This window comes from Nicotiana tabacum, chromosome 9, assembly GCF_000715075.1.
Source record: "Nicotiana tabacum cultivar K326 chromosome 9, ASM71507v2, whole genome shotgun sequence".
In the NCBI taxonomy this organism is placed as follows: Eukaryota; Viridiplantae; Streptophyta; class Magnoliopsida; order Solanales; family Solanaceae; genus Nicotiana; species Nicotiana tabacum.
The window spans coordinates 64070423-64095424 of NC_134088.1; the positions used below are offsets into that span (position 1 = coordinate 64070423).

Genomic DNA, 25002 nt, shown 5'->3' on the forward strand with positions numbered 1-25002 from the left:
TCTTCAATATCGGTTCGGTGCAGTTTATTTTCTGTAGTTTATTCTTAAAAACATCACGTGGGAATCGCAATGCTGCTAGATGCCTTAATATTTATGTAGAGAATGGAATATCACCTGCATCCAATCCCCACTCTGAGTAGAAGAATCTGCGTCTTGCTTACTTCTTATATTAAAGATCTTTCTATTTGGAAAAAGCAGATTGGACTAGTGTGCAACTAAATGCCATCACAAGAGGCAAGCACTTCCTCAGCATCTGTACATTTATTATTTACAAAGTACAGATGCTGTTTTCATTACCAGAAGGGTCAAATTCATATTGAGACTTTATTCTTTGGATATGGAAAGCTTCTACCTTTATCGATGATTCCCCCTTTATCTTGCTGATGATTTCCATTCCCATAGAAAGTTCTCGCAGGGCAATTGCTTTTTAGCACTATATGAGAACTTCAGTCAGACAAATTTAGTAAATTATCATGTTAGAATCTCTGTCACTGAGGTGATCCCAGTTGGAATTCATCTTTTACTCAAGTTGATCTAATGGTGATATCACAATCAGACACTTGTACGTGCATGGGCCTTTGTCAAAAGTGCCAAAGCATATTATGGAAGATAATCATGTATTGGGGAATCAAGTTCTTTTCCTTTCATTTCTTTCCTCCAAAGTAGAACCTAGAATTTTCTTCTTCTAGGTATATTCTCTACTATTATCCACCCTGTCCACTAAACTCTTCCTTTCTTGGGCTTATATATTCCTTTTGTGTTCAATACTAAACTATTTGAGTCCCTTCTGTCCTTTCCCTTCTGGCCTCCTCAATTGTTATCCTTCAATATGGTAAGCAAGTATTTGTCTTAATTCTTAGATTGATAGACATTTTTGAACAATTAGTATTTTAGTGATTTGATTGAACTTGAGAGTGAATCATCTTTTGCAGAGTTTAGAGAATCATGGAAAACAGATCATTTCAGTTGGGCCATGGGGAGGTGACAATGGATTGCACTGGGATGATGGAGTTTATTCCACCATAAGGCAACTGGAAATAGCTCATGGAACAGGAGTTGATTCTCTTAAGGTTGAATATGACAAAAATGGAACCTCAGTGTGGTCAGAGAAGCATGGTGGCAGTGGAGGTGCTAAAACTGACAAGGTTGATGTTAGCGCAGTTTTGTGAAACTTTCTATTTACTGAATTGGTGTGAGCTTCATATTAAGTTGTTTTATTAAAGACTATTGGATGTTCTTCTTGTGCTATTCTTGCAGGTAAGACTTAATTATCCAGATGAGTTTCTAACTTGTCTGCATGGATATTATGGTAGCTTACACGAAAGGGGGTCAGTTTTTGTGCGATCACTTACATTCCAAAGCAATAAAAGAACATATGGACCATATGGTGTCCAGCAAGGAACATATTTCACTCTTCCAATTTCTAGAGGAAAAGTTGTTGGCTTCCATGGAAAATCTGGCTGGTATCTTGATGCTATTGGAGTATACGTAGAGCCTATTCATAAATCTTTGCCGACTAATTCTCTAGTTCAATCTCAGCAACACCATTCTATCGTTCATTCCCAACAAAGTGTTGTCCAAGGGTTTGAGAATTATGAATACTCAATGATACAAGGAAGTCTCGGTAAAAATTTTGATCTAATTGTTGCAGTTAGACACAAAGACGAGAACAGTAACATTTTACCTCCAACCACACTTTCAAGACAAACTTCTGGTTCTGATCATGATTCCGGTTCAACTGGACCAAATAAAAAGGTATGATAAAAGCTGCTAATTTTCTGTCCGTCCAACCATTTTCCGGATTCTGCATATTCTAAAATGCAATATATATGTTTCAGGTGGCAACTATTGAGAAAGTCCCGTCGAAAAGTGTCAAGGGTGTTGTCACATATTGTCCTTGGGGTGGAAGTGGGGGGAGTGTTTTTGATGATGGAATCTATGATGGTGTTAGGCAGATTTACTTGTCACGCAATGTGGGAATCGTTTCGATAAGAGCTTGCTATGACAAAAATGGAGAACCAGTTTGGGGAAACAAAAATGGTGGTACTGGTGGATTTAAAACTGAGAGGGTAATGTTGTGAGTCCTGTTATTATAGAATTAAATTCAGGCTTTTCCTTATTTCTAATTCATACCTATCCGTCGGTTTTGCAGATAATATTTGATTATCCATCAGAGATTTTGACACACATCACAGGCTACTATGGACCAGCCATGATTATGGGTCCTAACATTATTCAATCACTAACTTTTCATACCACAAAAGGCAAACATGGACCTTATGGAGAAGAACAAGGGCAACAATTTTCAACCAAATTGAAAGAAGGGATTATTGTTGGATTTCATGGGAGAAAAGGATTGTTTCTTGATGCACTTGGTGTTCATGTGTTGGAAGGAAAAGTTGTTCCATGTTTACCCCCTTCCCCGGCCCCCAACTCCATCAAACCAGGTGCAGCGTCTGTCCCATCTTTACCTGCCCCAGCTCCCCCCAAATCCATCAAACCAGATGCAGCAACTGTCCCATCTTTACCTGCACCGGCTCCCCCCAAATCCGTCAAACCAAAAGCAGCATTTGTCACTGAGGTTGATGATAGACCACAGTGGTCTTTTAAACTGGGAAAGAAAGGACTCACTGAGGAGGTATTAAATTATGTCCCCTGATATTTGCTAACACAATTAACTACTACTCCATCTGTTTTATTTAATATGATGGTGGTTGGATATGGATTTTGAAAAAGAAAGATTTTTGACACATAAGCTAAATGTACATAACATACCAACAGTACCCTTAGGATCTTGTGGTCTTCAACATATCGTGTCATTCCTATAAGAGTACGTTATTTAAGTGTAGAATTGAGATGTTAAATTAAAGAGTTTCTAACTTTAGAAATGTTTCAATTTTTTTGGAACAGACTAAAAAGGAAAAGGGACAGATAAAATGGATCGGAGTGAGTAACACACATGCCTGGACAATGCTGCCCCTCTTTGCACATAGAAAAGGGAAAATGAAAAAACTAATACTAAAGTGACTGTTTTTAATGTTTTTGGTTGAATATCAGGGAGTGCAAAGGATAGTGAAAGATCCAGCACCATATGGACCTGGTCCATGGGGTGGAGATGGTGGGAAGCCATGGGATGATGGAGTTTTCACTGGGATCAAACAGATAATCCTAACACAATCATCAGAAGGCATTTGCTGTATCGAAATTGAGTACGATCGAAATGGACAATCTGTTTGGTCAGTAAAACATGGTGCAAATGCTGGGAAATGCACAAATAGGGTACACAATCACTTACTTCTCAGTCTGAATGACTTAACTCACCAGTTGGAATAAGAATAGGCTAATATTTTGCAGGTAAAGTTAGAGTATCCTCATGAAGTACTAACTTGCATCACTGGATTCTATGGTCCTATAAGCAAAGATATGGGGTTGAAAGTGATAAAATCACTGACTTTTCACACCACTAGAAGGAAGTTTGGTCCCTTTGGGGAGGAACTAGGAACATATTTCACTTCAGCAACAACAGAAGGTAAAGTGGTAGGATTTCATGGGAGGAGTGGAATGTATTTGGATGCAATTGGAGTGCATATGCAACACTGGTTAGGCAATCAGAAAACCTCCAAGCATTCTCTTATGAAGATGTTCCATTGATATATTTTCTGTTTTGAATAAAGAAAAGTCCAAAATAGAACAGAATCAATAAGTTTTGTGTGGAAAACATCTTATTGTTTTGGCTTTTGTGTTTGGGTGAGCATAAATGAAGTTCTATTGTAATAATATTCGCATTATTTATATTTCTGGTGCCTTCATCAGCTTGCTCTATCCTATATATTTGGATTTTGAAGAAAGAACTTTTACATGATTTGAACTTTGAACATGAGGAGGAAGTTGTAGTTTAGTGGTTGCAAATTCACCTTGGACCATTTGGGACACAGTTTTATTTCAATTAAAAGTTTACCCATTTTCATTCAAAAAGCGACAGTAATAAACAGAATATGACTGTTCCACATCTATAAATTTACGACGTGACACCATATTTCTAGAGCTTTACTTTTAGCTTTCTTTTCATGTTATGTTGGTTTTAGACTTTAGTTTGATGATAAAGTTAGAACATTAAATTGAATTTTGTTAAGAATGAACGTTTAGACTATAGTTCAATTAAGTGCAATCCTATTAAAGTTTTACGCGTATACGTGATAATAGAAAATGAAATAAGTAATTAGTTGTATTGAAACATATTATTCATCCTACTGGTCTATTACCGCAATTTTTTGTCATGGTCGTCTAACCGTTTTTCTAAATACTTTTACATATAAAAAGTTATTTTATTTTTATATAGTTTCTAAGTATATACACTGTATATCAAAGAAATTAATAATTGTCTAAATTCCTGAGAAAAAGAAGATGATTTGACTTTGATCTACGAATTCCAAAATACTAGTACTTGTTAGGAAAAAGAAAGCTACTGTGAACTTAATAAACATAAAAAAGATCAAGGCTCTTAGAAGTTGTTTGTTTATAGTCAAAAATAATTGAGTGAAAATCGTTTAATTGAGTGAAAATATTTAAGCACCTTTTTCAAGAAAATAACTTTCAACAAAGCTTTTTAAAAATTGAAACGGATTGAGTAACAAGTAATAAATCTAAGGTAATTTTGTTTGTAACGCTGGTGTACGAACCCAATCCTTTTATATCAATCATTGAATTAATAAGCCAACCTCAGAACAAAACTAGTTAAAATCAATTATAAGAATCCTCTATATATATCTGTTCGTAATTTTGTTAATATGTGTCATGTACTCTGTTATAATGGTTGGACTCTCTCTTTTTCTGAAAACGTGATGTAAAAATAGGTACAGAAACTGTTCAAACCCTATAACATGGCTGACACAATAACCATCAATTGGTTCATTGGAGCAGGTAGAAATTGAAACCAGAAACACTTGCAAAAATAGGCTCCAGTCAAACATATATAGAGGATTTGGTAGCAGAGGAGTAGTTGATTTGTTCATGGAAACTCTCTATATAAATTTGCACAAAAACTTGTGTTTCTTAAGAGTCAATCACCCAATGGCTTCTCTCAAACTTGTTTTTACACTTGCTATAATGATGTCTTTTCTCTCCTCTGCCATGTCCCAAGCTCTTTCCAGCTGGGGTGGTGGTCTTTTTCCAGAATTTTACCAGTTGTCGTGCCCACAAGCGAACGAGATAGTCATGTCTGTTTTGGAAGAGGCTATTGCTAAAGATCCAAGAATGGCTGCTTCTTTGCTTAGACTTCACTTTCATGACTGCTTTGTCCAGGTACATACATATATACTTTTAATATCACACAAGTTTATCACATATGCATTGTCAAAAGTTAATTTCTGTTTCACCCAGAAATTCTTCTTTTGTTATGTTATAGGGCTGTGATGCATCAATATTACTAGACAAGACTAGTGCATTCAAAAGTGAAAAAGATGCAGGACCAAACAAGAATTCCATCAGGGGATTTGAAGTGATTGATCAGATCAAAGCTAGACTTGAGCAAGTTTGCCCTCACACTGTCTCCTGTGCAGACATTCTAGCCCTTGCTGCTCGCGACTCCACTGTTCTAGTAAGCAGTCACCTTTTCCTTTTATTAAAATGGGAATATTATTAATAAAGTACAAGCTAAGTGAATTTTGCTAAACAGAGTGGAGGACCACATTGGGAAGTGCCACTAGGAAGAAGAGACTCAAAGATAGCAAACCTCAAGAAAGCAAACACAAACATTCCTGCACCAAATTCCACCATCCAAAACCTCATAACACTTTTCGCGCGACAAGGCCTTAGTGAAGAAGATCTTGTTGCTCTTTCTGGTGCAAAAATCTAATCCTGCAATGATTTTTACCTTTGTATGAGATCGATAATGCTAAAAGTTTTGATTTTTCATCATGTAATAGGAGCGCACACCATAGGGATGGCAAGATGTGTATCATTTAGGCAAAGGCTATACAATCAAAATGGTGACAACTTGCCAGATGCAACACTTGAGAAAACTTACTACACTCGTTTAAAAACAGCTTGTCCCAGAAGAGGGAGAGACAATAACATTTCCCCTCTAGATTTCACATCACCAGTCAGATTTGACAATACATATTTCAAGCTGTTGCTGTGGGGCAAAGGACTTTTGAACTCAGATCAAGTGCTACTGACTGGGAAAGTAAAAAAGACCAAGGAATTAGTGAAGAGCTATGCTGAAAATGAGGCACTTTTCTTCCATCATTTTGCAAAGTCAATGGTCAAAATGGGGAACATCACTCCACTTACTGGATTGAAGGGTGACATTAGGAAGAATTGTCGCAGACTTAACTAAATATCTGTTTATCTAACAACTACTATATGGATTGATCATGTTTGCTTTAATTTCTGCTCAAAACAACAACAATTGATTAGAACAATTCCTGTGAATTATTAAAGTTTCTACAAACTAAAGTAAAGTAATGTTCAAAATTTTAAAACTATAGCCTATTCCAAGCAATGTTAATCAGAAAGGTGTTACTGCGAATTTTTTCACTGCCAACGATTGTCAATAATAAAAAATCATAGACTCGATCCTCCATCTTTCACATTTTTCAAACTACATTTACTTAAAGAGGAGGAGGAATGATCATCATTGAATGTCATTGATGGACATCAAACATGAAACGATTAATTCAGAACCAAGGCATGACACTAATGGAATTTGCTTATAAAAGGACAATTTCAAAGCTATGAGTTCATAATTTGAATTTATTTCCATAAGTAGAAATTAATAATATAAGCATTCACTATAAATTGATTAAATTTATGTTGGCAAACTTATATCTGAGAGCATACACACTTACACAGGCGACAAGGTTGGAAATTATAATTTGTCATTTTAACTAATTGAAAAAGAAAAAGCAAAATCAAATTCAGGACGCTTCTGAGGACGTCGTTTCTTTATATGGTTGCAAGAGTTTCTTGTTTCTTGTTCAGCACTCCTTGAGCTAAAGATTTCAGAAGTAAATTGTTCAGTAAATTATTCAGCTTTTCACCGACTCTCAGATTCCGGCAATGAGCGAAGGAGAAGACGTGGTGCGACGCCGCAACGCGGTGGCAGAATACCGGAGAAAGCTTCTCCAGCACAAAGAACTCGAATCCAGAATCCGAACCGGTCCGTCTTTCCTCCAATGCCCAATTTCTATACCCTAATTCAATCCTATGTGCAAAAATTAATTTTTTGCTTCTTCTCGAATTTATGAAATTAATGTAGTCAGGGAGAATTTAAGAGCATCAAAGAAAGAATACAACAAAACAGAGGATGATTTGAAGTCGCTTCAGAGCGTTGGACAGATTATCGGCGAAGTTCTTCGCTCTCTCGACCAAGAACGAAGTAACTTACTATCTTTCTACAAGCTTCTTCTTATTGTTACTATTAACTTTCAGACTTTTAATAAATCTTTTTGATGAATTATGATAAATTCATATAGCTGATCTCAACTATTTTAAGATTAAGATGTAGTTGATTGATTGATTTATAAATAGTTTTGATGCATTCACGTGTTGCCTTTCCTTATTGGTGAAAGTTGAATTTTGCATATTCAGGTGTTGCTGAATAGTTAAAGCATCACGATAAGAGTAGGCAAGCTTTTCTGTAGATTAAATAAGGTTTCAATTTTTAGTTCAAGTGTATTTTAGTTCAAGTTTCAATGCATTAGATGGTTGCTTTCATTTCCTGCTGCGTTAAATAGTAATTGACCATCCTATCAATCAATCAATCAACTTTGCCTCAATCTTAAACTAGTTTGGGTTAGCTGTATGAATACGTTGTCTCTGTTTTGCTCTGTCCAATACACAAAAAGTCTCGTCTTTTAAGGCATATTTGGGGTTCTCTAATATTAGATGGTATCGAGATCTCACAAGTGGTTTGAAAATTCATATGATTGAGCTGGTATGAGCATATAGCTGATTATAGCTGCTTTGACAGTGTTCTTTTTGTTGTTTACCTTTCCCTTTCGTTTTCTTTTTCCCGGGAGAGTATAGTTATATCAAGTTGTCTTACTTAAGTATATTATCTTCATGGAAGTTGTAAAAGCAACCGATTCTTGGAACACTTTGTGCCTATGGAAATTCATTAGAAGAAGAATGTGTTATATAGTGTTCTATATGGGCACTTCTTTGCTGTAGATGGGGATGCAATTGCCTTTATGACATAACTTTAGATTCAGAAACATCTGTTTGCTTTTGTTGTATTCCTTCATTGTAGAAGAAAGCAGTGACCATAGTTACACAGCTAATAACGACTTACCATGTGTTTTATTTTAGTGATTGTAAAAGCAAGCAGTGGCCCCAGGTATGTTGTTGGGTACCGTAATAAACTTGACAAGGAAACACTGACCTCTGGAACAAGAGTGGTTCTTGACATGACAACTCTCACAATCATGCGTGCCCTCCCGCGTGAGGTATGTTTCCTCTTTCCTCTGGTCTCTTCAATGAAAACGTTAATGGAAAGGCTGGAATGTTTAATGGTTGAGATCTCCTTGGAGGGGAGTAATTGGTTTGATGAAACTCTACCGAGATACTTCTTCATCAATGCTTAATATTTCATGCTCTTCTTGTAAAGGTTGATCCAGTTGTTTATAACATGCTCCATGAAGATCCGGGAAATATTAGTTACTCTGCTGTAGGTGGTTTGTCAGATCAAATTCGTGAACTTAGGGAATCCATTGAGCTACCTCTTATGAATCCTGAGCTGTTCCTCAGAGTTGGAATCAAACCTCCCAAGGTCATACTGACCCTTCCCTCTCTCTTTTATCCTTATGCATGTGCATTTTAAAAATGTCTATCAGAAAATGAATGATATGTTAACATCTGAAGTATAGAATTGATTTGTAAACATCATAAAATGTTTCAGGGTGTTCTGCTCTACGGCCCCCCTGGTACTGGCAAGACTTTGTTAGCTAGAGCCATTGCTAGTAATATTGATGCCAACTTTTTGAAGGTTGGTGCATAATAATCTGTTCATGTTGCTTTTGGTTTTATTAATGTCTTGCTTTAGATAAGAGAAAAGGACATGATTCATTACATTCCATGCTTATCGCTTTGTAGATCGTATCTAGTGCCATTATTGATAAGTATATTGGTGAAAGTGCAAGATTGATAAGGGAGATGTTCAATTATGCACGCGATCATCAGGTAAGGAACTTTATCTTGCAGAATTTTTATTGTACTTTAGATGCAAAAGTTTTATTGTACTTTTGCGTTATTCTCTGCTTATCATTTGTTTCCTTTTTAGCCCTGCATAATCTTTATGGATGAGATTGATGCAATCGGTGGACGACGTTTTAGTGAGGGAACAAGTGCTGACCGGGAAATTCAAAGAACACTGATGGAGTTACTCAATCAGCTTGATGGGTTTGATCAGCTTGGCAAGGTATCTATTTGCTTGATTTTGTGTAACATTGCCAAAGACTCTTGGATAAGAAAATTTGGGAATATCTGCCCACAATTATAGTATTGCTCTTTTCTAGCCATGGTTTACGTGTCAGTTTATGTGGGTTCTTGCTAAATAGATGTATCTTTGACTATAGCAATCCTCTGTTGCAGGTAAAAATGATTATGGCAACAAACCGGCCTGATGTTCTTGATCCTGCACTTCTTCGTCCGGGTCGTCTAGACAGGAAGATAGAAATACCATTGCCAAATGAGCAGTCGAGGATGGATATTCTCAAAATTCATGCTGCTGGAATTGCAAAACATGGTGAGATTGATTATGAAGCTGTCGTTAAGCTCGCAGAGGTGAGTCCTGGAACTTCTCTGTTATCAGTTTGTTTATGAACATCACTTCCATAAATTTAGCTGCTTTTTTTCATTTTAGGGCTTCAATGGAGCTGACCTCCGTAATGTATGTACTGAGGCTGGCATGTCAGCTATTCGTGCAGAAAGAGATTATGTTATACATGAAGATTTTATGAAGGTAAATTATGTTATACAACTACAGGTTTATTATCAACAATTTCTTGCTGTTCACTTCTCTCTGAAGCTTTGTCAGCTTGTATGTGATAATTATTATTTCCTTAAACTTCTTAGGCTGTTCGTAAACTGAATGAAGCAAAGAAACTTGAATCAAGTGCACATTACAGTGCTGATTTTGGAAAAGACTAGGATGGATGTCTATTAGTCTCAAAAGGCATTAATATTTGGATGTGCACCTTCCCTTTGCAATACTTGCTCGATATTTTCGTCTGATGTTTCTGTGTGTGCGGAATGTGCTATTCAATGCCATCTAGCACGGAATGACTCAGGCGCCAAAGTTCTCCTGTCTAGTCTGTGCTGCATCAGTTTCACTTTTTTTTCCCCCTTCCCTTCTGCTGAACTGTCAATGGTAATGAAGTTAACAGAATTTTATGGAAGTTCTTCAATCTCTACTGTGTAATATGCTTTTTTGTTTGCTTTTGATGTGGGTGATTGTTCCCTGCATGCATATGGCGTGAGATGGAGGCGAACAAGCCAGGAATCTTGAATGTGCATCCAAATCAAGTTGGAGGGATGAAGATAGTGAAAGTACTTCAAGGCGTATTAAAGTTGGGCAGGAGGTTACACATCAATGCTAAATACTTATTGGCACAAAAAAAATTTTAGTTGCTGGGTAATGAAAATTGAAATATCTGTCAAGGGACAGTTGTAGGTTTAGTACTCCCAAATGCTTACTACCTCTGCCCTGTATTATTCCAAGGTTTTTGCACACCCCATAAGAAAGTAATTTTATAGTCTTAATCATAGTAGTATTTGCCTAATTTCTCCTTGAGCATATCCTTTAAGTAACATCCCAACAACAAAAAAAATGTCTTTCTTGTTTTTTTCTTTTTGAAGAAAAAAGGTCAAATATTTTAAAACAAATTCGTTTGACAGACAACTAATACTTGGGAGCAGCAGGAGTATTTGGTGTATCAGCATCCCCGCAATCTTGTAATACCGTTGTCATGGTTATAAAGCGTATGAAGTTTGTCTCTAACTTCATTAAGCAAAGTGTTGCTATAAGGCAACCCCAACTTGTTCATTCATTTGAGCTGATACAAGCAACTAGACTAACTTGGGACTGGCATAACGAGTTTATTAACTATTTGCAGAAGGGAGCATTGCCTGAACACAAAAAGGCAGCCCGACAACTCAGTATTCGAGCAGCAAGATCATCATTTTGGTTGACCTAACCACTAACTTGTGTTAATTATCTAATCCAACTGGGATGGGCAAGCTACGTTTTGTTTCAATTTTAATTTAGAATATTTCGGTCCAATCAATCGTCTCGAAAGCAAACCCTATGACAAAACAAATATTTCTAAAGATAATGCGACTTTAACCAAGTCTCTTTACTTTGATACCCACCAAACTACGCATGTACGTTGATGAAGAGTCATTGCCTCAATCACACCCCATCTATTCAATACAACAAAGTACTCTCTCCCGTCCACAATAAAAGTGAATTTTTGGTTGTTTTCACACATATTAAAAAATTCACATTTTAACATTAATTAGCAATAAAATTGACCGTATTAACATTTATTATCTCTTCACATAAACACTCCTAACACATACTCCAACACTATTTACTCCAAGGGTACTGTAGAAAAAAAAATTCATTCTTGAAATCTTGAAAAAACACTTATTTTGGACCACAAAAAAAAGCTAAAAATCACTTATTGTGGACCAAAGGGAGTATGAGAGATTACGACCTTACGATTTTTAGTTAGAAGGAAATTAAGTAAAGGACCATGAGGTCACTGGTTGAAGGATTTCACAATCACGATTACCTAACTAGGGTTGTGCATGGATCGGATCGGATTTAGCACATTTCAGATTGAAATTTCGGATTTCGGATTCTACAAAATGGAATCCGAATCCGATCCGAATTAATATCGGATCGGATAAATATTTCGGATTTTTGGGATTGAATTGTACGTATTATTAAGGCTATTGCTAATCTAATCGTCTAATGCATTTGCTTTATCTGCTTCTTCTATGTTTTATGCCTTTTAAGTTGCAAAACTCATACTCAAACTGAAGACCACAATGGCACACACCATACTCCTTCTCTTTTATCCTTTTTTGCGTTTTCCATTCGTGGTATTGGTAGTAATAGCAAAAAGATTTTTCTTGTAAATCCCCCAACTCTAACGTGGATGGCTTGTCTTTGACCAAATCAGATTTGGTGTAGAAAAGTTAATACGAGGACATCAATTGCTAATCTAGCAAAAAAGGTACAAAGAAAAAGGCCAAAAACGGTAGTAGCAGTAAATTGTGCAGGAAACATAGTTCATCTCCGACCAAACTTAAATCTGATGAGAGGCAACACAGTAAAAATATCAGCCCTAATCCACAGAAGAAAAGGAAAGGTGCAAATCCCAATTCTTGTGGTAGAATCCATTACATAAACAAAACACAATATTCATAGCAAAATAAAATTAACTTAAATCCCAAATAGATGTCTAATAAACTGAAATCCTCAACAGGAATTCATTAACAGATTACACAAAAGAGTTTCAAGTTCCAACTTCTATGGCCATCCCACTCAATCCTGGCCCGCTTTCAAGTTCAGCAACACTGCACTTGTCAAAAACGAGAGGATTAGTACTCCAGTGAAAATATTCATAAGATATTATAAACTCCAGAGGATTAGTAATTCAGTGAAAGCATTCATAATCTGAAAGCTGAAATAGCAAAAAAGTTAAGACATCAACTAAATGATTAATTTCACACTTGGATATCTGTGGAGCAATGACACAAAGTTTTTTCAGATCAATCAATGTTCCTAAGTATCTGTAATAAAACCATCTAGTTCTACAAATAGTAATGAAGTTTTGCTTATAAACAGAATACACACAATTTTTCAAAGACAATTAATATAAAAGCAGAACAGCACATAAATTGAACATAGTAATGACAATCAATAGTAATGAAGTCTTCGACTTTGCTTATAAACAGAACAGAACATTATAAACACTACAGATCTTTTCTTATAAACAGAATAGAACAGAACATCAATAGTAATGAAGTCTTCAAAGACATAATAATTTTGAATTTTGGATCGGATCGGGTTAAAATTATACCAATCTGAATCCGATCCGAATATCCGAAATTTTAATAAACATAATCCGAAATCCGATCCAAATATCCGAAATCCAAAATTGAACGGATCGGTTCAAATTTCGAATATCCGATCCAAATGCACAGCCAAATACCTAACTCGATGGAGATTAATTGGACTCTTCTTCGATATTACAGAATATCATGATGAATATGCCATTTAAGTTGGCACGGTATGATTGGTCATTGAGTAGCAATAATATGAGAAGATTTAAAAATTAGATAAATCACGTGTGACCAGATTTAAAGTAAAATTTCTTGGCTCATATTCTTTTTCTTTTTTCCCGTTAAACTGATGAAACCTTAATTAACTTCAAAGATGAAACCTGAAGGTATCAAACTAGTTGTATAATTTCTTCTTGTTAGATGTATTTAGTGTTTGTGCCAAAGCCCATAAATTTATTAAGGTCAAGCGATAGATTAAGGTAAAATTATATTAATTAGTTATGGTTAAGTGATAAAAGTGAATGTAAATCACACTCGTCATATTCATTGGTTACAGAAAAAAATATATATATTTATTGATTTGATGTATATCTAAAGTAGTTCAGGATAATACGATCTTGTAAAAAACCTTCCAAACCCAATGTGTGTGAATTATATTGTATATCTGTGACAGTCACTCCATAATAATGATGTTATAGCACAGAAAGGCTTAATTGTTGTATGAGGTAAAATGAACGAATGCCAGGTGGTCGTTCGTTGAATTGTCACGTGACAGTAAAGATAGGTAGGATATGAGTCAACGAATAGCTGACACAGGGTACAAGTATATGACCGATATTGTATGAGTTTCGAACACATCAAAACCGGAGGGGAGAATTTAAAAGCAAGGTACCCGTTAAAGAGGGCAGCATTAAAGGAGCATCTATTACCGAGAATTCTAGCATTTACACTCAACCGTTATGCAATTATCAAGAGGGGGTTTTATTCACCTTAAAGAGGAACTTGATTTGGGGATCTTATATCCCCTAATTTAGCTATAAATTGCGAAATTTGTAGTCATTGAAGGGGACAAAAGACTTGCATAAAAAAAAGACTAATATTACTCTCTTATTCTGCTAAAAAATTGTTCTACTAGAATTTAACTCTTGATATTGTTCTTGTTTCCGGAGAAGTTCAATTTAAGTCACAAGCTTGTCTTTTCTTTAATTATTCTTATTTTATTCAATTTTGTTTTTCATTACTTTATATTCTCGAATCAATTTAATTCACATGCCTATAAACCATGTTATAAATTTAACTGTACTATTTTACGGGTAAATAATTTGGTGCTCGCCGTGGGGTATAAATAATTGTGGTATTACTTTGATCCATTCATCTTTTACTAACGTACTTTGAAGTTTTTCTTTAGTGAGCAAAAAACAGATATGGCACCTAATGATGTGAACAAGTCACTCAATGTTGGGACAAACAATGAGCATGAGGATAATTTCAGTGATGGAGATCAACGGGATGATTCGACCAGTGAAACTCGTATCCATGAAAATGAGACAACTCTGGTCCGAGAAGAACGAAATACTCGGCGTGCGAGGAGTCCTGCCCTAGATGATATGGATGACGAACCCGTTGTCAAGACGGTGAAAGTTTTGAGAGATCTGCAAAGGAAAATCATGAATCATCTCTCAAGACATGAACGAATAATGACGGAGATCCAGCAAGCACTATCGATTGTCTCTAATAATTTCAACGGAGGAGTTCGAGCCCCTCCCAGCGCACCTGCAAATCAGATAGCACAAAAAACTGGTAACATCATTTCAAGGGGGAGTTCAGATCTAATGACAATCAAGCGGATGGTGCAGGCAACGGATCGGGGAATGGAAAACACACAGATGATCCTTTTAAAATCGAGCTCAAGAGATTCATGAGGGAAATGAATGATCAGATGTATCAAAATGCTAAGGAGTTTTATGCTCGGATGGATCAGATCCTGAGGGCACCTCTAGTCCTAAAGGACTCAGATTCAAAGAAATATACTTAGTTGCCATTCAAACCTAGTGGGGCCCCGGAGTTGATTCCAAAAATATTCAAGATGGAGGATGTTCTCAACTGCTGGATGAACCCAATAGGTGGTTGAAATGAGAGAAAAGGAAGTTTAGTAAGAGGAGAATTTCCTTTAACACAGTTGTAATGACTCGTCCGATCGTTTTGAGTATTACAACCTTGTTACCCTATTTACTGCTCAATTTGTACTTTACAGTTATTGTGTGACTTGGCAGGGTAATTGGTTCGGGTCCGGTGAGGTTTTGGAATGAATTGGAACACTTAGTTCCAAGGTTTAAAGCTTAAGTTCAAATAGTAATCAGATGTCGACTTATGTGTAAACAACCTCAGAATGGAGTTTTGATAATTCCAATAGCTCTGTATGGTGATTTTGGACTTAGGAGTGTGTCCGAAAATTTTCTTTGAAGTCCGTAGTGAAATTTGGCTTGAAATGGTGAAAGTTAATTTTTTGGAAAGTTTGACCGGGGAGTTGACTTTTTGATATCAGGATCGGAATTCAGTTCTAAAAATTTTTATAGATTCGTTATGTCATTTATGACTTGTGTGCAAAATTTGAGTTCAATCGGAATTGATTTGATAGGTTTCGGCATCGAATGTAGAAGTTGGAAATTCTTAAGTTTCTTAAGCTTGAATTGGGGTATGATTCGTGGTTTTAGCATTGTTTTATGGGATTTGAGGTTTTAACTAAGTTCGTATGATATTTTAGGACTTGTTGGTGTATTTGGTTGAGGTCCCGAGGGCCTCGGATGAGTTTCGGATGGTTAACGGATCAAGAATTGAAATTGGAAGACTGCTGAAGTTGAGTTTGCTGGTTTTTGGCTGATCTGGTTTCCTTCATCTGTCAAAAATTGAGGTAAAAAAAATTAAGGTAAAAAATCGAGGTCAAAATCGAGGTGTGAAAATCGAGGTCAGGAAATCGAGATCAGGAAATCGAAGTCAGGAAATCGAGGTCATGAAATCGAGGGTAGGAAATCGAGGGCAGCGCCCTGGACAAAGATTTTAAGTTATAAAACGGGGGTTTCGTCCCATTTTCCATTTTTAACAATTTGGAGTGAGGCGATTTTTGAAAGATTTTCAAGGAAAAATATTGGGGTAAGTGATTCTAACTCGGATTTGATCAATATACATGAATATATCATTATTTTCATAATTTAATTAGTGTTTTGAGATGGAAATTTGGAGAAAATTGTAAAAATCTCATAAAATAAATTTTTGAGATTTTGATATCGATTCGGAGTCGAATTTGAGTGAAACTAGTATAGTTGGACTCGTAATTGAATGAGTTATCGGATTTTGTGAGTTTTATCGGATTCCGAGATGTGGGCCCTGCGGGCAATTTTTGGGTTAAAATTCGGATTTTGTTAGAAAATTTGTATTTTCTTATGGAATTTATTCCTATAATTTGTATTGATTGAATCAAATTAATTATGATTAGATTCGAGCCGATCGAAGTCGGAAAATCGAGGAAAAGGCATACTACTTGATTGATTGAGCGTGGTTTGAGGTAAGTGACTTGTCTAACCTTGTGTGGGGGAAATTCTCCTTAGGATTGGTATTGATATGAAAATGTTGATGTATTAAAAGTCGTGTACACGAGGCGATGATTGTGTATACGGGCTAAATGTGGAAGATTATATCTTTAAATTGTGTAGAGCACTGTTGCATATTAATTAAATTATTTTATTCTATTATATTCATCATCCTTAATATATTTTCGTATCTTAAATTTGTCTGACCTGTTCCTGCTAAGTGTGTTACCTGTTTAGTTGAAACTCTGCTTCTTTTGTTCTGTGCATTATTTGAAGGATGAATTTCTTAAATTTAGATATTATTTTTTTTTTTAAATGAAGTATTTTACATTAAAAATTTTGATATTTAGAAAAGGTGTTAAATTTGTGAAATATTATTTTTGCTGAATATTTTATGAGATTTTTGTACTCATTATGATTGAGTCATGAGCTCTTTATTGTGAAAAAATATTATTGTTGTTGATTTATTTTGGCATGAGCAGTGAGCTCTTTATTGTGAAAAAAATTATTGTTGTTGATTTATTTTGGCATGAACCGTGAGCTCTTTATTGTGGAAAAATATTATTGTTGAATTATTTTGGCAAGTTAAATTATTTGAGCACTTGAGGTGCAAATTATGATATATTGTGATATTGATACGCATGCGGTGGTATAAGGTCTGGGTGTTGAAACGCATGCGGTGAGATAAGGGTGGCTTGATACGCGTGGCTAGTAGGGGAACTACTAGAAGTCATGCAGTGTGATAAGGGTGGCTAAAACGCGGGATGCTATTTCGGGAAAAAATATTTTCTTTAAATAAATTGTGAATGCTCCCGCGGTGATATAAGGAAATGAGATATTGTGAATTTATTTATGATTTGGGACTACGAGGCGGTACCTTTGGAGTGCCCTTGTTGATATTTCTTTATGGCTGCATTGTCTTTGGTTATTTTTGGTATTTTTCTTAAAGTTGTAAATTTCTGTTTTCCTTTCGCGAGCTGTTAATTGCCCTTATACTGTGTAGTAAAATTGTGACATAATACTTACATGATTTATCCCTATTTTTATTATTATTATTATTATTATTATTATTATTATTATTATATTGTTAAACTTTTCTCCCTGTATTTTATTATTTCAGTAGGACCTGACCTGACCTCGTCACTACTCTACCGAGATTAGGCTTGGCACTTACTGGGTACCGCTGTGGTGTACTTGATGTCGCTCAAATTCACACCACTGATTGGGATTGTGAAGCGGTCGATGCAATTATAATTATCCAACTTTGAGTCGGGGTCGATTCCTTAGAGAGCTTATATTGGATTAGTATATACTTAGACTAGGTGTATGACGTGCCTAAAATACACTTCCACATACTTGGTTGTTTCTTTCTACTTCTAAAGTTTATACTATTATTTGTAAATATAAAGCTATAGAACGATATTTTAGGTGCTGTTGTTTTTCAAGTTTATAAAAAATCTAGGGCTGTGACTTCCACCTAGGTGGTTACCTAACGGGTTGGGGGCTTAGGGGCATATTTCGTTGGTCGGGGTATAATATAGCAATCAATACGCGATTACCCACTCGATACCTCTCGGTAGTTAGAGTGGTTTTGCCCAATTTGGCTTTCTCAAGTCCAAATGGGTAATTCACAAAACCGTTGATATATGCTCAAGTCGGGTTTTACTATCTCTAGATTCAACCCTTTAATTTGGGCTATCAATTTCTTGAGTTCACCCTAATTTCTTGTTAGCCAAGTTTTCCTAGAATTAGTCTCTCATTCTCAAGTAGAAACTAAGTCAATTAGGCATAAATTAATGTTTGCGACCATTAATTCCTAAATTCAAGCAAGAACTAGGCTAAAAATCAGACACCCAACCTTATATAAGCCCTAAATCAAACATCCATTAGATACCCACACTAGGATTGGGTCACAACCCTTGTTAGAGATTTAGCTACTCATAGGCAAAAATGAAGAAACTAAGGAAGAAAATAAGATTAAACTCATAATAGATGATACAGGGATGAAAATTCAATGTTAAAACGCTAAACTAATACAAAGTTTCCCAAAGCAGTAAAGGAAAAATGGCTATCTACTTTTTGGAGTTCAAAACTTTACCTAAATTTGACAAAAAGAACTATTTATACCCAGCTGAAATTATCGGATAAAATTTCCCCTGTGGAGGTTGTGCGTTCCGCACTTTGAAGCTGGCTGGACAGGATGGACTTCTGCTGCCGCACAATTCTGGGGTGCGGCCGCAGTTCTTCAGATTTTGCGGACCGCACATTTCTGAGTACGGCCGCACTCTTGGACTTGAGCTGGACATGGGAGATTTCTGCGGACCGCACATTTATGAATGCGGCCGCACTTTTGCATTCTGCGGTCACACAATAATAGTGTGGTCCGCACTTCTTCAGTGACCCAAAATACCATCTCTCTAAACCTCGTCTTCTGCGGCCGCACAATAATTGTGCGGTCCGCATTTTGCGAAGGGAATTTGTCAATGGTTCTTCATAGTCTGCGGTCGCACACTGTATTGTGCGGTCCGCACTTTGCTCTTTTCTGCTTTGTTTTGGTCCTTGTCCAATTTTACTCTTTCTTGAGTTGATTTTCATCTCTTTGGCTCATCTCCCAATATTCCTGCAAGAAAGCACATTTCATTAGTTCTCAGGAATACTTTTAAGTATTTTTGAGCTCAAACGAAAGTAAAAGAGTGCAAATAAGTGGTCAAAATCCCTACTTATCAACTCCTCCAAACTTAAGCTTTTGCTTGTCTTCAAGAAATTAAGGTAATTCCCACCTCGACAAGGAAAGAGCTATTTCAGTTGGCCTAAGTTGAATCAAACACACATCAATTGGGACCAGCGATTACCCACACACTCATGAATCATCAGCAAGCCTATGTTTTGAATGTTAAAGCACAAATAGCTCTAATGTGACGCTTGACCATCAAGAGTTGACTTTATTCATCAAGGAAGTTCGCACTTTCATGTAGGTCACTGTGGATCCCAAACTCCTCTTCCTATACTCTCCGTGAGCTCATCTCACTCAAGAATGAAGCACTCAATGCAATGATTCGAGAAAGGTTCGCTCATCACTATCAAAAGAATGTCACAAGCCAGGCTCTAAGTACCATACGCTTGCCCCTAATGTAGATCACTACTAATGTAAGCTTACTCGGCATGAAATCACGTTGGGATTTTTTGGCATGTAATGAAGGCTTTTGGACTAAGGAGGGAAATATTGGAATGGAACTGGTTTATCTTTCCTTTAGCACTCCATTTTCTCTTTTTGGCTCATACTTTGCCGACTCTTTGAGTCATTTTCTTTTTTCTTAGGGGAACTAGAGAGACTTAATATCACTCTTTATTGGTCATGCTATTCATATTCTCCTTCTTTGTTTTCTCCATGCTTTGCACTTTTGCTTTCTTTTTGAATCTTTTCAACCCTTTCACATTATTCATTTTCTTTTTGTGTTTTTATCTTTATTTTCTTTGCCTTTCCTCTTCTTCATTTCTTTTCTCTTTTTGTGCCTTGATACTATCTTCAAACTCCTCGTCTCTCCCCCAAACTTATGTTTTCGCCATTTGTTTCTCATGAGTGCTAAAGAAAGCTCGGGTGCCAAGAGAGGGTCACTATAAAACGGGTAACGTCTTGTAACATGGTTATGAAATGAAAAAGGCTTTAGGCTCAAAAGGGTTGACTAGGAATAATATCATTGGTGAGCCATGGAAGGTTTCAAAACGGGTCAAGGAGAGCCTACAATCACTTCTCAAGCCAAGCTAACTTAGAATTTCGCCTAGAAACACATTCGGGGCAAGTTCTAGACCATTCGCACGGGTACTTGGACTTGTAACAAAATATCTCAACTCTCACACAACCGGATTGTTAAAGAGGATAGAGTTGAGGGCCCACAACAACCGTCTTTAAATTGAAGATTGCTAATGGTTCTACTAAACCATCTGATGATTGCCTAAGTCATCCAAGAGTCACAAGTTCACTAACTAGAGCCATTTCTTTCCAAAAGCTTGTTTTTAACCATAAGCGTGTAGCTAAGTGTGTTGGTACCAAGTGAAGCATGCCTGACTCTTATTTATTCATTAATACTACTGTTTCTTCCTAAACATAAAAAACGGACTCGATCCCTTAAGAAGGTTATCACGCCATCCATCGTTGGGAAGAGTCACCCGGTTCACACAAAACCCACATTTGGAAAGAACCGTAGCATTAAGAAAACCAAAGGCTTATTGTTCACTTAAACATAAAAAGAAGCTAACAAATCAAAAAGATGCTATTAAAGTAAATAAGAAGCTATACTATTAAGAAAAAAAATGAAGAAGCTATGAAATAAACTACTGAAAGTAAGGCAAATGAATATACAAACCGAGGAGAATAGAATATATACTTCAAAAGAGAGGAAGGAATATATACATAATGAAAGAGAAGATAAAGATAAAAGAAGAAGAGTATTAAAGTTATTACATGCCAATGTCATCAAATCAAACCAAAATACACCACCCCCCTGAATAAAAATAAGCATTGTCCTCAATACTTAGCAAAATCAGAATAAGGGAGGGTAGAGAGTAAAGAAAACGCCCTATGTGGTCTCAAGGTGACTGGCAGCATCACCACCCTCGGGCTCCTCCAACTGGATCTCATCATCCTCTGCTCGGGGAGTAACGGGGTTGGTGAACATCCGAAGCACCTCCTCAGCAGTATGGGTAGCAAGGTCTGGCTCGTCAGACTGGCCAGCCGATGCCTCTGCTGATGGTGCTGCTGGGTGTGCTAGTACTGGTGGATTTGTCTCCATCAGTAGGTCAAATAGAAGATCACCATCAACTGCAATCTTGGTCACTTCTTTCCTCAATCTGTCCACTGATTTCTTCGAGGCCTGAGACTTTCTCATCTTCTTCACCCATTTGCCAAACTCCTCAATAGCTCGCCCATGTGCCACCAGTGTATCCAGAAGGTCTGGTTCTCCAGGATCTTCTTCAATATTTCCTCTACTGATGGAGGAACATGTGGTGTTGCTGGGGTGGAAGATTGTGCTGCAACAACACTGGATATGTTAAACAGCTTTGAAGTAGTTGTCTGTATCCAGTTGTTGAGACTCGCAACGCAGTAAGTGGATATGTGGATGAGGCAGGCACTGATACTGGTGTTGATGGTCTAGAAGATGAAGGTGGTGGCATGTTAGCTATCTCGGTGGAAGGACTAGTTATTGTGGAAGGCATGGCAGTTGTTGAAGGCATATGAGCTATAGAAGGCTCAACAGCTGACTCTGTAACCACCACCGATGGATCATTAGACTGGCCAACGGTGGCAGTTGCCTTACCCTTGAACTTTGGGTTTCCCGGACCTTGCAAGGAGTACCATGAGTAGGGCTTCTTGGCCCGTACTTTTATATCAAAACTCCTCGGCTCCATTTTTGCATCCGTGAGATATTTTGTGAGGGTGTTGGGATATGGATAGGAGCTTTCACCTTTTCGGACAACCATTGATATGTTGACCGACATGATGGCACCCATATTGATTGGGTATCCGTCCATGATAGATGCCACCAAATCTACTCGGGGGATAGGAAGATTGTTCTCATTCTGGCTCGGGTCTATAAGGCTGCACGCAAAAGTTTGCCACCCTTTTGCTTCAAAATTGAGGGTGGCCCGTGCAATGGGAACCCCCGTTGTGATCCACGGTGGTGATGGTCCTAGAGAAGCCAAAATATCTTCTAACCAAGGGCGAGCTGCATCACCCATAGCAAGCTTCTCCAAGTACTGGATTGCCTCTACCTCTTCAAGTCCCAGGTAAGTGTTCAGAATGCTTGGGTCGAATCTGACTTTCAAATTTCTCACTTTGGTCACTTTTGTACCCTTCTTGATGTGTACCATATTAGCATAAAACTCCCGTACCAAGTGCTCTTTGTCATCCATAACACTCTAGGTGAAACACATCCACCCCTTGCGCTCCCTAAACTAATTAAGAACATTTGGATTGTATTTATCCAAATCCGTCAGTAAGAATTGTCGCTCAAGTGTGAGCGATCTTTGGGGCCACCGTTCCTTGAACCTTGTGAAGGTTGTCAAGCTCACAAACCTATCTTCCCATACCTCCTTCTTCTTCAACCTCTCTAATCCGCCCACTCTAGTGTCACCTCCCCTACCATCATCAAGAACATCATCATCATCTACTGCAACTGGTGCAGAGGGAGTGAGTGTAGAGGAGGGCTCTGAACCCTGGCTACCGGCATCGAAACCCTCAGAAGAACTTGCTGTGGTGGAGGGTTCATTGCGCAGTTGGTATCTCCCAGTGAATTGTGGTGGTTGGTACTGGGCCTCAGGTTGTACCTCCACTGAGTTACCCTCAGAGGCTTCCCTAGACGGGACATATGAACTAGATTCTGAGGGCTCTGTGGCCCTATCTCTCCCAGTAGTCGGCTTTTTGGCGATGGCTTTTGATTGCACTCCAGTGGGTGAGTGCCCTTTCCTCGGCCTCGGAAGGGTTCACCTCTCCCTTTAGATGTATCGCCTCTACCTTGTGACCGAACCATTATCTGTAATACAAGGCACATAAGTCAGTTAGAGTCCAAAATAGTGTAAATAGTTGCATTACAGTTGCAGGAAAATAGTCTACAGAAGAGACAGTGCGGATCGCACAATTTTGAGTGCGGCCGCAGACTGCCATGTGCAGACCGTACAATTTCAAAGTGCGGTCGCATATCCTAAAGTGTGGACCGCATAATTTTGAGTGCGGACGCACATTCCCAAGTTCAGAACACTGGTTCTCTGAAGTTCCAAAGTGCGGTCTCACTCATTTTTTCTGTGGCCGCACAATTTCTCTGCGGACCACACAATTTTGAGTGCGGTCCGCACTTTTCATGCAACACATTTGCCCTAATTTAAGATCTGCGGACCGCACAATTTTGTGTGCGGCTGCACAATTTTGTGTGTGGCCGTACAATTTGAAATTAAGCGGCACTGACTTTAGGTTTTGCAATTTTTGCACAATTTAGACATGGTATTTGCAAATAAACATGATTAATGATCTACCCAGTCCCCAATGAATACACATGATATAACCCACATGATTTTAAGCACACATGAATAACATTTGATATTTTAGGACTACAAATAACTATACTAATCAAGAATAAAAATTAAGAAAAATGGAAAAATCTAACATGGATTGAACATACCAGTGATGAAGGATGCAGGTGAGAATCTAAACTTGATGAAATGAGTATGGAGTGTGAGATATTTTGCGGTGCACTGTGTTTTCTTAGGTCTTAAGAACTCAGAGTGTGTAAAGTTGTAAATAGTGCTCAGAGGACCTATTTATAAGTTTACCAAGTCGGTCAAAAGTTGAGTTGAGTGTGGCCGCACAATTTTAAGTGCGGACGCACTCTTTACCTGGACCTTTGCTGAGATTCTGCGATCCGCACAAAAGTGAGTGTGGCCGCAGAAATTTGTGCGGTCCACACATTTTTGTGTGCGGCCGTAGAATGGCCTATTCTCAGCAACTCAAAACTTCAGAGAGTTCATATTTTTGGGTCTCCAGTTCTGCGGCCGCAGACTCCTTACTACGGTTGCATTTATTATTATGCGGTCTGCACTTTGTTCCACACTTGGCCAAATTTTTCGAACACGGTCCATGCAATGCACACTCATTCCTGCAATTCATTTCAAAACCAGTTAGCTTAAAACAAAACTTATCTAACAAAGAAGAAAATGAAAAATGAAAAGAAACATGGGTTGCCTCCCAAGAAGCGCTTGATTTAACGTCGCGGCACGATGCAGATTACCATCAATCACTTGAAATGAATTAATGCCACGATGTAGCCATCATCAAATTTGCCAAGATAATGCTTCACCCGGTGACCATTGATTCTAAACACTTCATCATTTTTATTTTTCAAGTTCAATGCACCGAAGGGTGTCACATGAACAACCTCAAATAGACCACTCCACTTAGACTTCAACTTTCCCGGAAACATTCGTAACCGAGAATTGAACAATAACATAAGATCACCTTCTTTGAACTCTTTGTTCCGAATGTACTTTTCATGGAGGTACTTTCTCTTGTCCTTATATAAGGATGAACGTGAATATGCATGGTACCGGAATTTATCAAGCTCATTCAATTGTGCCACCCTTAAGTTGGCGGCGACATCCCATTCAAGATTAAGCTTCTTCAATGCCCACATAGCTTTGTGCTCAAGTTCCACCGGAAGGTGACAAGCTTTCCCGAATACTAACCAGTACAGAGACATACCAATCGGTGTTTTGTAAGCCGTCCTATAAGCCCAAAGAGCACCATCAAGTTTCTTTGACCAATCCGTCCGCTTGATATTCACTTTCTTTTACA

The 25002-nt window shown here is 37.5% G+C and overlaps 3 protein-coding genes and 1 long non-coding RNA gene across 5 annotated transcripts; 3 read left to right on the forward strand and 1 right to left on the reverse strand.

Annotated features, from left to right (window-relative positions):
- The first annotated feature begins 693 nt into the window (after positions 1 to 693).
- On the forward strand, positions 694 to 3806 carry LOC107767817 (jacalin-related lectin 3). 2 transcript variants are annotated; one of them, XM_016586912.2, is made up of 8 exons: positions 694 to 832; positions 933 to 1145; positions 1258 to 1755; positions 1839 to 2069; positions 2153 to 2638; positions 2911 to 2946; positions 3058 to 3279; positions 3355 to 3806. In XM_016586912.2, the coding sequence occupies exons 1-8, from the start codon at positions 830 to 832 to the stop codon at positions 3649 to 3651; spliced, it is 1986 nt and encodes a 661-aa protein (XP_016442398.1). In that variant the 5' UTR covers positions 694 to 829; the 3' UTR covers positions 3652 to 3806. The 2 variants fall into 2 exon arrangements, with proteins under 2 accessions (XP_016442398.1, XP_016442399.1); XM_016586913.2 differs by lacking the exon at positions 2911 to 2946.
- A 1138-nt stretch (positions 3807 to 4944) lies between these two features.
- LOC107767816 (peroxidase 9-like) lies at positions 4945 to 6387 on the forward strand. The gene is made up of 4 exons (XM_016586911.2): positions 4945 to 5301; positions 5405 to 5596; positions 5675 to 5840; positions 5925 to 6387. Exons 1-4 carry the CDS (start codon positions 5011 to 5013, stop codon positions 6335 to 6337), a joined length of 1062 nt encoding a protein of 353 aa, XP_016442397.2. The 5' UTR covers positions 4945 to 5010; the 3' UTR covers positions 6338 to 6387.
- Positions 6388 to 6824: 437 nt separating this feature from the next.
- Positions 6825 to 10781, forward strand: LOC107767815 (26S proteasome regulatory subunit S10B homolog B-like). The gene is made up of 10 exons (XM_016586910.2): positions 6825 to 7159; positions 7259 to 7378; positions 8311 to 8447; positions 8609 to 8770; positions 8900 to 8986; positions 9094 to 9180; positions 9281 to 9418; positions 9592 to 9783; positions 9863 to 9961; positions 10075 to 10781. Exons 1-10 carry the CDS (start codon positions 7060 to 7062, stop codon positions 10147 to 10149), a joined length of 1197 nt encoding a protein of 398 aa, XP_016442396.1. The 5' UTR covers positions 6825 to 7059; the 3' UTR covers positions 10150 to 10781.
- Positions 10782 to 12303: 1522 nt separating this feature from the next.
- Positions 12304 to 13441, reverse strand: LOC107767821 (uncharacterized). Its single transcript, XR_001643996.2, has 2 exons — positions 13092 to 13441; positions 12304 to 12585 (listed from the first exon to the last, which is right to left on the reverse strand). It is a non-coding gene; the product is annotated as an uncharacterized LOC107767821 (long non-coding RNA).
- Between the last annotated feature and the right edge of the window lie 11561 nt (positions 13442 to 25002).

Excerpts from the sequence above, each read along its gene's own strand:
- LOC107767817 (XM_016586912.2), top strand. Across the intron at positions 1,756-1,838 it reads CAACTGGACCAAATAAAAAG|GTGGCAACTATTGAGAAAGT; the intron begins GTATGATAAAAG and ends TATATGTTTCAG. Across the intron at positions 2,947-3,057 it reads GACAGATAAAATGGATCGGA|GGAGTGCAAAGGATAGTGAA; the intron begins GTGAGTAACACA and ends GTTGAATATCAG.
- LOC107767816 (XM_016586911.2), top strand. The coding sequence starts at position 5,011 with ATGGAAACTCTCTATATAAATTTGCACAAAAACTTGTGTTTCTTAAGA. Across the intron at positions 5,597-5,674 it reads CTCGCGACTCCACTGTTCTA|AGTGGAGGACCACATTGGGA; the intron begins GTAAGCAGTCAC and ends TTTGCTAAACAG. Across the intron at positions 5,841-5,924 it reads AGATCTTGTTGCTCTTTCTG|GAGCGCACACCATAGGGATG; the intron begins GTGCAAAAATCT and ends ATCATGTAATAG.
- LOC107767815 (XM_016586910.2), top strand. The coding sequence starts at position 7,060 with ATGAGCGAAGGAGAAGACGTGGTGCGACGCCGCAACGCGGTGGCAGAA. Across the intron at positions 7,379-8,310 it reads CTCTCTCGACCAAGAACGAA|TGATTGTAAAAGCAAGCAGT; the intron begins GTAACTTACTAT and ends GTTTTATTTTAG. Across the intron at positions 9,962-10,074 it reads TACATGAAGATTTTATGAAG|GCTGTTCGTAAACTGAATGA; the intron begins GTAAATTATGTT and ends TAAACTTCTTAG.